Source organism: Monomorium pharaonis, chromosome 2 (genome assembly GCF_013373865.1).
Source record: "Monomorium pharaonis isolate MP-MQ-018 chromosome 2, ASM1337386v2, whole genome shotgun sequence".
NCBI lineage: Eukaryota > Metazoa > Arthropoda > Insecta > Hymenoptera > Formicidae > Monomorium > Monomorium pharaonis.
The window spans coordinates 5,563,481-5,579,340 of record NC_050468.1 but is presented as its reverse complement, the minus strand read 5'-3'; the positions used below and the strand labels follow the sequence as shown (position 1 = coordinate 5,579,340).

Genomic DNA, 15,860 nt, shown 5'->3' with positions numbered 1-15,860 from the left:
ACTGATGCACTGGTGCAATAAGTTAAAGTGAGACAAATATATTTTTTCTCATTCTAACTTGTTGCACCAGTGCAGCAGTGCAGCGAAAAAGAACAGATCAGTTGTGTTGAGAGTGCGTCGCGCTAACAAACGACCCGCGAGCCATGTGAGATACGTAACAGAGATCGTATTTATTTGTAAAGCGCGGCATCGTGCGTTTGCCTTCGGTTTCGAGTGAAGTGTTCGCGTGTGTGTTCGAGCAAAGTGTTTGTTCGAAGGGGATCGTTTGGTAGAACATCGCGAGTGCCAATTAAGTGAAATGCTACTAGTCGTCGTGCGAGCATACGAAATAGAAAATTCTCAAAACGAATTTGTCTCTGTTCGTTGTATCTCGGCGTGTAATTTTCATTCAAACGGTTTTCTCACCGCTTTGCAAAGTGGCAGCAGTGATTCCAGTGGCTGTATGAGGTAGTACGCCGTAAATAACCTAACCTAACCTAACCTCCGTTGATCTTGCGCATAGACATAGTATATCTAGACCGAGGATTGTCCCAAATTTCAGGAGTGGGGGTAAGGCTTACATACAATATAACAGGTATTTTCTTCTCTCTCTTTCACACGCCTGCGTGTGAAAGAGAAGAAAATACATGTTACATCGTCCGTCCCTTTTCTACGTTTGTCCTTTTCTACGTATGCTTATACCCCCACTCCTAAACCGAGTAGGCCTGATCTTGCGTGTGGTAGTGCCGAAATTGCCATTATACTGGAGAAGTGGAGAAGGCGGAAGGCACATTAAATAATCCCCCTCCCTTCCCCCCAAAATTGTACGTGTGATGAACAAACTGATCGAAATCTATTTGAGTCACAACAATCTAAAATCTCGATCGTGCCATTTAATGCCTACGTGTGCGTGCTGAGCATCGATATATAGGCCGGAATTCATAGTCGAATCTTATTCAAGTTCCAGCTTAAGCACGATCTTGAGACGTCAATGCTGTTATTTCATTGGTTAAGTAAGTCTCAAGTCGGCTCGAAGCTAGACTTAAGACAATGCTTGAGCTTAAGATCGGTCTATGAATCCCGTCCATAGAATGGACTGAGCATTGCGATGGGCAAGCGCGCGCCTGCTTTAGAGTGAGAGGTACTACATCTGAGGCCTATGTTTGTCTCTCTTGCAAGCTTCTGATTTGTTATTTTGTCCCCCTCCAGGACGAAATAACAAATCAGAAGCTTGCAAGAGAGACAAACATAGGCCTCAGATGTAGTACCTCTCACTCTAAAGCAGGCGCGCGCGTGCCCATTGCAATGCTCAGTCCATTCTATGGACGGTATTCATAGTCGATTCTTATATTTAAGATTATCTTAAGTACAGTCTTAAGATGCCATCAATCAATCACAGAGCCGTATTAGCATCTTAAGACATTACTTGAGACGATCTTAAAATAAGATTCGACTATGAATACCGACCTATGGCCGGTATTCATAGTCAAATCTTATTTCAAGATCGTCTTAAGCAATGTCTTAAGATGCTAATACGACTCTGTGATTGGCTGATGGCATCTTAAGACAGTACTTAAGATAATCTTAAATATAAGATCCGACTATGAATACCGGCCTATATGTCGATGGTGCTAAGCTGCGATGCGATTTCAAGCCCGGGCACGCTCACGCACACATCGCACTCCCCCTATCGTGAGGCACGCGCGCTCGGCTGCGATCGGCGTGAGCCGTCGCGCACTCGGCTACGTTCGCGGTTGAGTTCGTCCCTTTCTCCTCTGCGTCTTTCCCCATTTAACGTTTTGAGGTTCTGACTTCGAGGCGGTTGCCGGCGTCTTATACCCACTCTAAATAAATCATTTATTAACCACTAGATGGACAGTCACTATACTTTTGAAATACACTTTAATATATTTCTCACAAGTACTGTTCGTTTATTCTTTACTATATATACAGGTATCGAGAATTCTGAACTTGTACTGATGGTATATTAGTACACATACTAATATAAACATGAGAGCATAAATGGGGGTGATAGAGCCCTTTGGGCTTCTCACTCTTCCTTTCAGAGAATAAAGGTCGCTCTCCATTTTTTTTTTTCATCAAACATTTATAAAATTAGTTTTTCAGAAAAAATATAAAAATTAAGTAAATATAAATTATTTTATAATTATACCAATCAAACCAGATTATTTTCTTACAATGAAATTACTGTATAAAATAAAACAGCACTTTTAAAAAACTTATTGAATTGAATTTTAAAAGAAAAACCTAAAGACTATTATATATATCTAGTGGCAAAAATAACTGATTATGATTACTAATACTAACAAATGTTACATAAAATTAATCATGGAAAGTATTTCCATATTTAATTTCTGTAATATTGGTTAAATATAATTCAGAAAAATATTTAGCTCATAAGTTTGAGGTTATTTTTGATTACGCGGATTGAATGTATTATGCAAAAATTGATGATAAATGTATAATAAAATATATGTAAAAATATAATTTTTATTTCTTTAAATTCACACAGATGGAGAATACATTGACATTAATTCGTCCATCGGAAAATCCAGAGAAGACGTGTATCAATTTGAAAGAGATCCAAGTATTCTGGCATATAGCCAGAGACCGTTTCCCTCGAAGGATACAAAAAAGAATTTGCTCTTGTTATATGAAGCCGAGGTAAATAATTCCACCAATGAAAATGTATCTCAACACTGACTCACAGACTTTACAATACACACATATGCAGAATGTTTAATTGCAATAATTTAATTTTGTAGGTACTATAAATTCAGGAAAACTCGAATGTGTACAAGAACTTGAGGCAAAGACCAAATTGCTAACATTCAATTCCATGGATAAACATCAGTACTTGAACACTTATAAACAAATGCAAAAATTATTGCAAGAGGAATCAATTCGCCCCAGTCAATGCTACGACGCTTATTGCTCAGTTTGGATTTTGTTTGCGAAAATCTATAACGAAATTGTGTACGATTTATTATCAAGTGAATGCCAGAAAAATAGGATATCCTTAAAATTGAGAACATGATTCCAATGGCAGAGCATTTATCAAAGATTTAAAGATATTTATGTGAATTTGGCAGCGGAAGCTTATCAGATCTTGTTGGCGGAGCAATACAATTTAAAAGTACCCGCAACTGTGTTAAACGCAAAAAGTCTTGATTTGAGGTCTCATTGTATATTCACAATTATATTGTTAAAATATTATGCGGAAAATCGACTCAATACAGTTGAAGTGAGCACGTATGTATAATATTTTTCTTAAAAATTTTAAATTAATTTATGTACGTTTCATTCTTTTTATGTTTACTCTTTTCGAGAAAATACCAAAATTTAACAATAAATCTATTTTATATAATTACAGAAGGTTGTAGGTAGTAACTACCCAGATAACCAAATCTGCAAAAGTAGAGTCCCACACAGCGGGACTCGACACAATTTTGGTATTTTGACTGGGGCGAATTGATTCCTCTTGCAATAATTTTTGCATTTGTTTATAAGTGTTCAAGTACTGATGTTTATCCATGGAATTGAATGTTAGCAATTTGGTCTTTGCCTCAAGTTCTTGTACACATTCGAGTTTTCCTGAATTTATAGTACCTACAAAATTAAATTATTGCAATTAAACATTCTGCATATGTGTGTATTGTAAAGTCTGTGAGTCAGTGTTGAGATACATTTTCATTGGTGGAATTATTTACCTCGGCTTCATATAACAAGAGCAAATTCTTCTTTGTATCCTTCGAGGGAAACGGTCTCTGGCTATATGCCAGAATACTTGGATCTCTTTCAAATTGATACACGTCTTCTCTGGATTTTCCGATGGACGAATTAATGTCAATGTATTCTCCATCTGTGTGAATTTAAAGAAATAAAAATTATATTTTTACATATATTTTATTATACATTTATCATCAATTTTTGCATAATACATTCAATCCGCGTAATCAAAAATAACCTCAAACTTATGAGCTAAATATTTTTCTGAATTATATTTAACCAATATTACAGAAATTAAATATGGAAATACTTTCCATGATTAATTTTATGTAACATTTGTTAGTATTAGTAATCATAATCAGTTATTTTTGCCACTAGATATATATAATAGTCTTTAGGTTTTTCTTTTTAAATTCAATTCAATAAGTTTTTTAAAAGTGCTGTTTTATTTTATACAGTAATTTCATTGTAAGAAAATAATCTGGTTTGATTGGTATAATTATAAAATAATTTATATTTACTTAATTTTTATATTTTTTCTGAAAAACTAATTTTATAAATGTTTGATGAAAAAAAAAATGGAGAGCGACCTTTATTCTCTGAAAGGAAGAGTGAGAAGCCCAAAGGGCTCTATCACCCCCATTTATGCTCTCATGTTTATATTAGTATGTGTACTAATATACCATCAGTACAAGTTCAGAATTCTCGATACCTGTATATATAGTAAAGAATAAACGAACAGTACTTGTGAGAAATATATTAAAGTGTATTTCAAAAGTATCGTGACTGTCCATCTAGTGGTTAATAAATGATTTATTTAGAGTAGGTATAAGACGCCGGCAACCGCCTCGGAGTCAGAACCTCAGAACGTTAAATGGGAAAAGACGCAGAGGAGAAAGGGACGAACTCAACCGCGAACATAGCCGAGTGCGCGACGGCTCACGCCGATCGCAGCCGAGCGCGCGTGCCTCACGATAGGGGGAGTGCGATGTGTGCGTGAGCGTGCCCGGGCTTGAAATCGCATCACGGGTGCTGAGTGATTATCGATGATTAATAACAAAATTTTATCAAAAGGATTTTTCAAGGTAAATAACTTCTGTTTAAAAAATCATCCTAAATTAAAATTTATAATACGATTCATTATCTATATTAACGTTATTTACGGAAATCTATTTCGTCATTGCTCTGGTGTGATTGAAAGTTTGGGGTGACAGACAAGTCGGTTTGTGCAAAAATTTGAAAAAGTTACATTAAATTAAATATTCTGAATAGTTCATATATATTTTTGTTGTGTTTCATACGAATTATTACGCAGTTATTTTCGAACAGTAAACTCTTATTTTGTGAAAAGAATTATTTCAAGATAATAATAAAAAGCCATATAGATATGACCTTTTGATACGGTGGGAGTTACACGTGCATCTCGGCTAACAATGAAAGAGACTATTCAGTTGATCGTCTCGCCTGTGTCGCACCTCCATCTAAACACTGCTTGTGTATGCGTGTCGAGTAAGAATATATCAGTGAATAATAATAAAATTTTATAAAGAGGATCTTTTGTGAGAAATAATTTCCATTTAATTATTCAAAAATGTTTTTGTTGAATTGGATGAAAACTTAAAGACAGGAAAACTAACTGTACCCATTGTAATTTTAATTAATATAATATTGCCACGAAGCATTTAATGTGACGATTTAAAGATGATGGCATAGTAAAGTGTAAAAACCTTACAGGGAAGATCAATATAATTTAATTTAATATAAATAATTATTTAAATATTTTTACATTCCTTTTCTATCTCTTTAATATTACTAATTTTAAATTTTATTCTCTCTAAGAAATCCTTTCAAGCTCGAGAAAAAATATCTCCCTTTGAATGTGAATTTGATTCAATTTCCAAAATTCATATTCCATTTAATATCCACTTCTTCCTAATTAGACTTATTTTTCTAATTTTTGACATCAAAATTACTGTCTTAATCTTCCTTATCTATCTATTTAAATTTTTTAATTTAAAATCTATTTACCTTTTATTTATCATTCTCTTATTACTTCTACTAGGATCTGAACAATCTTTAGATTGAAAAATTTAAATACTACCTTATCCCATACCACATCATATCTTGTATCCAATTCAATAATTATCCAATTTTTTAAAGTAAAGTATTACATTTATAAATTTTGATTTAAAAATGATTTTCATAATTTAAGAAATTATCCCCATTGCCCTTAATCTATCATTAAATATAATTAAATTAAAACATACTTCTATTGTAAAAATGATAATTTTAATATGTAATTATCTCACTTCATTTAAAACCAATAACCATTCTTTTGATAATTGTAAACAAACACAGCAATGTCACAAATCATTCAATGATTCTTACGTGGGTTTAATTACAGCTTTAATTTTGTTCTATTTTCGGGAGTGCAAAATATCGCAATGATTGTAGTGTTTTTATAATTTTATCTTTGGGAGTGCCATACAAGCGTAGTTATTGTGATCACGTTTTCAAATGTTATATCAAGGAATCCTTACAAATTTGATCTGGACAGCCTGAATGGAAGAGGAGACTTAAGAAAAACATCAGGCGTTGGTGGAGCGACAAATGGTAAATATATAATTTTTTTACATATACTGTAGTATTTTTTTGTATGTATAACTATGGTTGTGTTTTAATATTAGTGCCAGTACTGAAAATCTATAGTTTCCATTGCATATACTATAGATTTTCAGTACTGGCAGTAATATCAAAATACAGCCTATATAATTTACTATACTCTTATTTATATATACTTTTGTGTTCTAAAATATTATTCGCCTTTTTAATTAAATATTCAAAAAATGAATATTTCAAAAATATTTTTATTTGTGAAATCTCTTATGGAAGGTTATAATTGATGAAAAATTTTATTGTGTCCCCTTAGGGTTTACAATCTCTACACTGAAAAAAAAAGTAATATATTCAATAAGATATGTTATTGCGGGCTGCCAATTACAGATATACTCAATACAATAATATATGCTATTGCAGTATCAACATTGTACTTGCATTAATAGCAAATATTATTGTATTGAGTATATTATGTAGTTGGCAGCTCGCAATCACATATGTTATTGGCTATATTACTTTTTTTTCTGTATACAAAAAAGAACTTATTACTATCTTAAAAACTACCTTATCTCTAACTTATTCTATACTCTTAAGTGCTTTGGCATCCTCTACTGCTTCTACACCCCGCTTTTCTACACACACACACACACACACACACACACACACACACACACACACACACACACACACATTATGGAAGGTTATATTTAACACATAAAATATTTTCAAAAATTACGTGATTAGTCTATTAAACATTTATTTCAACACGTTCAAAAGTCATAAACGTTTAAAGATTTTTTCTCAAGTGTTTCAATAATTGTGATATATGTTTGAGGAATATTTGAAAGTGTTTGACACTTAGCAAATTCGATTGGGCTAATGTGCCCTGGTGCATATTGAACTGTTGTGATATGATATGTACATTAATTTAACCCAAATATAAAAATAATATATCTCACATATCACATGTCTATTTTGTGTATTTTTTAATGTGCACCAGTGCGCGTTTGATCAAATTCGCTATTAGTTTAAAAGAATTTTTGAACATTTATTTTAATTATTGTAACAATTGATAAAAAATCATTAAACATTTATGTCTTTAACATAGTATTATTGGTCAAAAGTTTAAATAAACTTTTTTCATATTCTTAACTTTATTGCATAAGTTTGGCTTCAACTTTTTCGATCATTCTATTTAACAGAATTACATACAGTAAATAATTTTAAAAATATTAATTGTTTTTCTATCATGCTTTAATTTGCATTTATTTGTTACAGAATTGTCAGCGACATTACAATATATAACTCCACATCGGTCGGTGAGTGATAAGTAAATTTTCATAACTGAGATAATAGATATGTGACAATTATGTCAAATATAATACAAAGAAGTGTTTATATTGAATTATGATAATAAAGTATTATATGTATTAATATATCTAATGTCTTACACTGGATAGACTAGAGCAAATTAGGAAAACTAAATTGAACTAAATTGAAGCATAAGCGTTTTCGAAAGTTTTGCTGTGAATTTTTATACAAATAACTCATTTATTTATTTTGTTGCAAATTTGATATTAAAATGAAACAGACACATTGACTGATTCCAATTATTCAGCTTCTCTTTCTCTACTGCCTATAATACCTATAATACTCTTTTAAGAGCGGCAATGCATGTAACTGCTTTAAAAAAGTTATTAAAAAAAATATTTTTACTTAAAAACATTTCATTAATTTTTTTAAAATTTTACAGTAATTTTATTTATAGTTTTAACAAGTTAAAAATATTTTTACATAGAAAAAGTGCATAATTTGCTGAGTTTTACACGCTTTGTTGTCTTAGCGTTGCCGATGTGTCAAATGGCTCGCATTCTGCCTGTGTTAAGTTAGGCCTCACACATTAAAATTCGATAGTTCTGGTATGAGTTTCCGTTTTATTTTGAGGAGACAAAGAGTTCTCTGTAGTTTAGAAAAAAAGTTTTGTGATTAACGGTTTGGAATTTTGAATAGTTTTGATTGCATTTCTGAATAGTTCTCGACGAGTTTTAGTAAAATGTCTTACAAGTGAAAGCAATCGAATCATTTGCGAGGTAGTATCACATATATTAGAACGGTGATTTTAAAATTTTTTAAGTCCCGTGATCGAAAAATTTTTTAGAGTTTCGAATAGTTCTAATTACATTTTTAGTTAGTTTTTGACACGTTTTGACGAAAAATCTTGCAAGTCAAAGTGATTGGATGACATGATAAGCAGATGCATGTCTTTTTTAACTGATTTTGAAATTTCGTTTATAGTCCATAATTCTTTAATTTTTTTATTTAAATTTTTTTTTATTCGTCGAGAACTCTTTGAAATAAATGACAATAGAAACATCTCAAAACTAGTATGTACATATCAAAAAATCAAATTTCTAACAGTTTTTAATTTTTTTTTAATTAATCGAAATTTTTTTATGCTTTAGGAACTCTAGATAATCGCAAAATGAAGATATTGGGCCATTCAGAACTATTCGATCTAAAATTTCGATAAGATGTTAGCACCCCGTTTGTTAAATTTTAATTTTCGACTGTTAATCAAGAAAATTCTTTTTCTAAACTACAGAGAACTCTTTATCTCTTCAAAATGAAACTCTTATTAGAACTATTGAATTTTAATCTGTGGGGGCTAACTTAATACACGCCTTTTGAAGCGGTTACATGTATTGCTCTCCTTAAGCATATACTCTAGATCAGACCTGACTCATAAACTGTACTTGAACTTTCCTCGTTTCTCCTACTACTCGCACAGAGTGCGTGACTGCGTGTACGTATTAAATTCATTAGACTTACTAGAATAGACTACTTATGAGGTGAAAAAACGGTGGTAGAGATATCTGTCACTGAGAAAGGGATAACTATCGTTAATATGGGTTATCTTTTTCTATTTTTCTTCTTTTTCTAGATTTCTTCACGACCGTGAAGTTAGTCCCACTTTTTTAAAATTCGAAAAAAATTATTAGAATTTCGTTTGTCCTCGCAAGAGTTCAAGAGTTTACAGTCAGATTTAAAAAGAATTCAGTCATTTAAAGCGACGGAACCGTTAATCACAATTTGAAAAATGAGGAGACTAACTTCACGAAGCCTCCCACTTTTCGAAAAACAAATTTTTCTTGCAAATTCTGAAAGATTTCGACGAGTTCTAGGCTGCGTTCCATTTGTCACTCACAGCGCTGTGAGCATAATTTCATCCTTGTTGTTCGTGATTAAATAAGGACAAATGATGCTTACAAGTGTCAAAGGGAACGGAATCCTAGAGTTCACTGAGAAAATGGAGCATGTTTTCTATAGGCGCCGCGGAGCTAGGCCTACTTTAGGCATAAAGAAACGCCTTTTTAAATATTAAGTTTAAGTGGATTTTAATACTTGGCTCTTACTCGGCTCATATCGTATTTTACTTGAAATTGTTGAAAATAAATATATATGACGAGTTGCTAGTATTACAAGCAAGATTTGTTTAATTTTGCTTAGACATATTGAGTAATCTGATTTGACATTAAATATTTATAAATATCCGTAATATTTATTGAGAATATCAAATAGATATTTAATAAATCTGATGCGTCATGATTTTTCAGGGGTGGAAGGGGGACAAGTGCTCTTTCTTGCTCCCACTGCGGACATTTATGAGTAAGAATACACGGAGAAAATTTTATAATAAAAATTATTATGTATGATAGTAGCTATGGAAGAAATTTCAGAGAATTATACCATAAGTAATGTGAATGTTATGGTAATTTGATGAAAAATATAGTAAAAATTTTTATAATTTCTTGATCCGCTTACTTTAGCTAGTTTAGCTCAGATTATTATTTACTATAATAATTTTTACTATAAAATTTTCTCCGTATAGTGAGAAGCGAGTGGGATTGATTTAGGGATTGGTTATCGCATTATCTTTAATCCAATCCAAATAAGAGACAATCCGTGTGTAGACAGTGGGATAGACGGTACTAGCGCAACCATACGCCCAGGATACCAATCCGACGAGTTGTTTATTGACAGTCAAAGGACCACCAGAGTCACCCTAGAAAAAATAACGTATCTTTAAAATTATGCCTTAATTTCATTATGGTTTTAAATATTTACTATTCTTGATATCGCAGTTTATAAGTTATTACTGTATGAATTTTGAATAAGTAGAATTTATAAAATTTATTGAACGATATATTTAACCTTTTGTGCATCCTATTTGGATTTGCCCCTTTGTATTTTGTAAACTACTTGCTCAATTTTTGTGGAATTTGATCTTTAAGGCAATTTAATAATAATTTTATTTAAATTCTGAATTCAAATATTAAAACTTTAAAATATCGGATTCAATATAAGGGACAGAATTAAAAAGAATAATCTGATTATTATAAAATTTGGTTATTGAGAATTTTTAACATTGTTAAATAATACTAACAATAAATTTCTATTTAGTTTTTGTTTTATTTAAAACTCGTATATTGACTGTATATTGACTGCGTGTAACGGAAACCATGTGTGCTTATAAGCATAAAAACTTCCAAATTCTGATTATGAGCTCTGTAACATAAGTTTTCCCTCTATTGGACGGCTATTACTCTTTTTAATTTTTAGTTTGATTTCCGTGACTTTTATGATAAATTATTATTTCTTTTTATTTTGTTCTCCACATTAAATTTTAAATTTTAATATTGTAAAATCAAAATAGAGTTTAGCGATTCTTTAGAAAACAAAGGGTTTCTATGTTAGAAAACTTTCGTTCTCAAAGAATTAAAACGATGAGAAACTCACACTAACTCTACCCCATCCTGACAAAACAGCAATATCAAAGGGTTTGACGACGTGTTCTTTTGGTGGTAGAGAAACGTATCCGATAATGTTAGATTCAATAAAGGGTTCTTTCACCTGGAAAACAAGTTTTTCTACTTAAGATTTATATTTTTTATTATAAGAGATTTTTTTATCAGAAAATGAAATTAAAATTCGAAATTCTTTGTGTAAAAAGAAAATTTACGTCGTATTTACCTTCACTAAAGCAATATCGTTAATCCAAGAATCATCTGAATTATAGCCTTCGTGCGTAATAAATCTTTCGACACTGTGTTCCGATCAGCTAGAAGTTAATTCGATAATACCAGCAACAACTTTTATTTCATTGGCGTATCCCCTACAATACGAAATTTAAAATTTCTTAAATTTTTACCGAATTAATTAATAAAGTGGTAATATATACATATGTACATGTCATTTTTTATATTGACAAAATAATATTTACACGAATGTATGTGAGAAAGAATAGTAAAGAAAAGATAGCGTGAGAAAGACAGAGAGAGAAAGAGAGAACTGGAATGCTGATTTTAAAAATATTAAGCAACTAAATAAAAATATTAATGATCAAAAATTACCCGTAAACGCAATGAGCTGCGGTAATAACGTAATCTTTATTCAGAATTGATCCGCTACAAAAGTGGAATGAAGAAACTATGTATTGAAGAGAAACCTGTGAAAATCACACATATTAATTTTTGTCTTTTAATATTTATGCATTTATTATAATGTTTTTATGTACGCTTTCAATTATAGTTAAAAATATTCTTATATATATTCAATATTTATATATTTTATATATTTATATATTTTAATATAAACATTATATATATTATAAACTAGTTACTGATACGATATCGATCATATAAAGCGACATTTCAGAAATTAAACATTGCACTATATTAATAAATGCTGATTGATAAAAATTTGATCTACTTGAATAATAAAAAAAATAAAAATCTATATTTTATATATTTATGGCTTATTTTCTACAAAAAATTAGGTAAAAATCAATTCTTCAAATTGAGTGTGGAGTTTTGAGGATTCTTATGCCAATTGCACAATTTAAATCAAAATGAATATATTTTAAATAATATTATATTTTACATGTTTGTAATTTTCTAAAATTCTTTTGTTTATATTTTTCTTTTTTATCACAGTCTGCTGTCTGTACGGTTTTAAATACAAAATTATTGTAAAAGTTTACATTTTACAATAATAGAAAAATGTGTCAGTTTACATGAGGACTGACCGCGAGACGAGCGTGATATAATGGATAGCGCACTGCAGTGGAATTCTGTAACTCGTTATCTCGTCGTTATGTGTTATAACGACAGTTGCGCAGATATTTTATATGGCAAAAAAGCTGCGCAACTGTCGTTATGACACATAACGACGAGATAACGAGTTACAGTATTCCACCACTGTAGTGTGATTCTGTAACTCGTTAAGAGGTATCGGTATCGTTATACAGTCGTTGCGCACATATTTTATATGGTAAAAAAGCTGCGTAACGACAGTATAACGATACCGACAGCTCTTAACGAGTTACAGAATAGGCCTACTGCAGTGCGATTCTGTAACTCGTTAAGAGGTATCGGTATCTTTATACAGTTGTTGCGCAGATATTTTATATGGTAAAAAAGCTGTGCAACGACAGTATAACGATACCGACACCTCTTAACGAGTTATAGAATCGCACTACTGGTCTGTTACGCCAAAAGTCTCGGGTTCGATTCCGGTTAAAACCAAATTGTATTTGTTATTATACGTTTGTTCTCCTCTTTGATGAAATGGCAGGCCATCAAGAATATTCTATTCTATGCCTGGAGATCTTTCTTTTTTAATGGTTCGGAATCGGCATTAAACTATACATTCCGTATATCTAATCTGCCTGCGATATCATAGATATGCGTAGAAAAAAGACCTGAGTCCGACTTGTTATTGTATAATGTAGTTGAATGAATGAATAAGACCAACTATAATACAAATATGTTGATACATATTTGACAAATGACTTATGTACTTCATTTCTAATAAATAATTATATATTTTTTTAAGTAAACAACTTATTTCTATTTTCTAATATAATTCTAATTAATATATTTAAGAAGAAAATAATATTTAAGAAAAAAAAACGTTTTTTTAAACTCATTATATCACATTATATACATATATATTATTATCTTATTATCTGGTTATTGAGACAAATATTATTACACTGAAAAAAGAGTTGTATTAATTAGAAATATAATTGAACCTACCACATTTCCAATTAGTTCAAAAAGACTCTTTTCAGTGAACATATCTTGTAGTAATATTTAATAGTCGAATTGGTACAACACCTGTCATGGAATGAGAAAAATTCAAATTATAATTCTAGCTGGATTAATATTTTTTGCAATAAATTCTTTACAATTTTTAAAATGTTCGTAGCAGTTCCAGTTTATAATTGTGTCTCATGGCCTTGTGATATCGTGGAATGAAAAATCATATATCTTGTACCAGATCCTATTTTCTCGTAGTCATATCTTGATACCCCAATAACGCCTTCTTCAAACTTGCATCTTCAGATCTTTATCTTATTCCAAACAAGGTTTGTAGCGACGAAACCGTTATAGATCCTGTCAAGAAAGATCCTGGCTATGAGAACAAGATGGGATCTGTAAGTTTATTCCGTAATTGTTATTGACACTTCGGTATCGTTACATTGTCACAGATTTTTGACCATAATATGTGCGCAACAATACTATAACGATACCGAATTGTCATTAAGAATTTCAAAATAAGCCTACTAGTACAGGGATGACATACATGCCCTTGTTTCGCGATAGCGCAAAACCATAGAACTGAATGAAAAATTTATAGAAAAATGACACATATGCAACTGAAATATGTACATTTGCTGAGTATGAATTTTAATTATGTTGAATAAACAGTTTAAAAAAGTGTGAGGCTTTACTTTTTAAACCCTCGTACATATTGTTTTCAACATATTGTAAAAATCCAATATATTATTGTATTATTGTTTATTTTCTGATTTTTTAATTGCTTTTATTTCTAAAACATTCAATTGTTTCAAACTTATAACATTTTTTGTTCATTATATAGGAATATATTTTGTTACAAAGAGTTTATCAAATTACTTTGTAATTAACTCCTACACTACCACTTTTCAAAGCTGTGTTAGAATTCTGCTATTAATATTAATGGTAGTTTTAGGATCCATGCAAATTTTTTAGGCGTTTATTTTTAGTTGTCTTACAAAAACATTAATTATTTCAAAATATAACAACTGTTATATGTATACACCATCTGATAGAAGATACTTTCTAATTTAAATTTATGCTTTTAAATGTTTATTTTGTTTAAGAAATAAATAAAAATATAGATAAAAAATAATGTAATGCAGCAGTGTTGACAAGCTTCTTCTAGTAGTATCTATTTATTTTGATAATAAATATATATTTTATTAACACTTACCTGATATGGAATTTCACCTGGTTGAATCTCTTCTCCATTCACAATCCTAGGATCAAAGAACGGAAGAACCCCAGCTACAAATCATTATATACGTAAAATGAAGCAAAAATACATTTTTCAAAGAGATTTACATTATAACGAATAAAGTTTGATTTATTAATTTTTAAATATTAAAGTTTGTTAAATACATTTTTGAATCTTAATTTTTTAAGAATGTTTCCTCGACTATTATATAAAACAATTTTACGATTGTATTTCTTTTCATATATTTTTATTCGTATTTATTAACATTGAATTGGCAGATGAATAAAAGAAATTATTTATTTAAATAACATGATAGTTTTTTGCCTAACAATAAGTAAGAGAGTTATACATTATACATGTACTTAAATATATAATATTGATTAACTCTAAAATATCATTACTTAAACACACACACATACGCACCATGACAGAATGCCATAAGACTAAGGAGACAAACGATTCTCAAAGCCATTGTATGATCACTAACCGAAGTCTGGCTTGAAATCACGTCAACGCGAATTTATATGTTTTTAATTGTATCGCTCTACTTTCGTATAAATAAGGTTTTATTATCAATTTAGTAATTATCAACAAATTTTCTTATAAAAACTAGATAGATTAGATAGATTATGATAGATTAATTAAAGTATTATGAATTATATATATATATATATATGTGTATACATTTATATGTACTGATACAGATTGCAATAATTCAAACATCTTGATAAGCACGTAATATTGTGTCATTGAAATTTTATTCAAAATGTTTTCTGATGTGTTATTCTTTTACAGTATAAATACTTTCATAAACTTTTTAAAGTTTTTTGAGGGAAAAGAAAATTTCATAGATGCTTATTGGCGTTAACTTTTTAATTACATACAGATGGGATTATTTACTTATTCGAAACTTTAAATAATTTGAACATATATATTTAAGTTTACTTTTGACAAAATAATACTTAAAGTTTAATTTAATTGCTTATTCAAGTAACAGTTACTATTCGAGAGATTTCAATAATATGCTTCAAAAAACAAGTTTATTATTATAAATTTATTATAATTTCAGCATTAATTTAATTAGTAATATTTCATTTACTATAAGGTAAAAAATAATTAGACATAAATTTCTTTATCTCTTTCTATATTGTTTAAAAGAGATACAAATTAAGCCT

The 15,860-nt window shown here is 30.2% G+C and overlaps 1 protein-coding gene and 1 long non-coding RNA gene across 2 annotated transcripts; one reads left to right on the top strand and one right to left on the bottom strand.

The window, feature by feature from the left end:
* The first annotated feature begins 4,561 nt into the window (after positions 1 to 4,561).
* Positions 4,562 to 7,713, top strand: LOC118644478. The gene is made up of 3 exons (XR_004962255.1): positions 4,562 to 4,814; positions 6,260 to 6,342; positions 7,624 to 7,713. It is a non-coding gene; the product is annotated as an uncharacterized LOC118644478 (long non-coding RNA).
* Positions 7,714 to 9,313: 1,600 nt separating this feature from the next.
* LOC105834175 (trypsin epsilon) lies at positions 9,314 to 15,775 on the bottom strand. Its single transcript, XM_012676466.3, has 6 exons — positions 15,109 to 15,775; positions 14,662 to 14,735; positions 11,757 to 11,851; positions 11,377 to 11,518; positions 11,143 to 11,256; positions 9,314 to 10,408 (listed from the first exon to the last, which is right to left on the bottom strand). Exons 1-4 carry the CDS (start codon positions 15,155 to 15,157, stop codon positions 11,461 to 11,463), a joined length of 276 nt encoding a protein of 91 aa, XP_012531920.2. The 5' UTR covers positions 15,158 to 15,775; the 3' UTR covers positions 9,314 to 10,408; positions 11,143 to 11,256; positions 11,377 to 11,460.
* Positions 15,776 to 15,860: the final 85 nt, after the last annotated feature.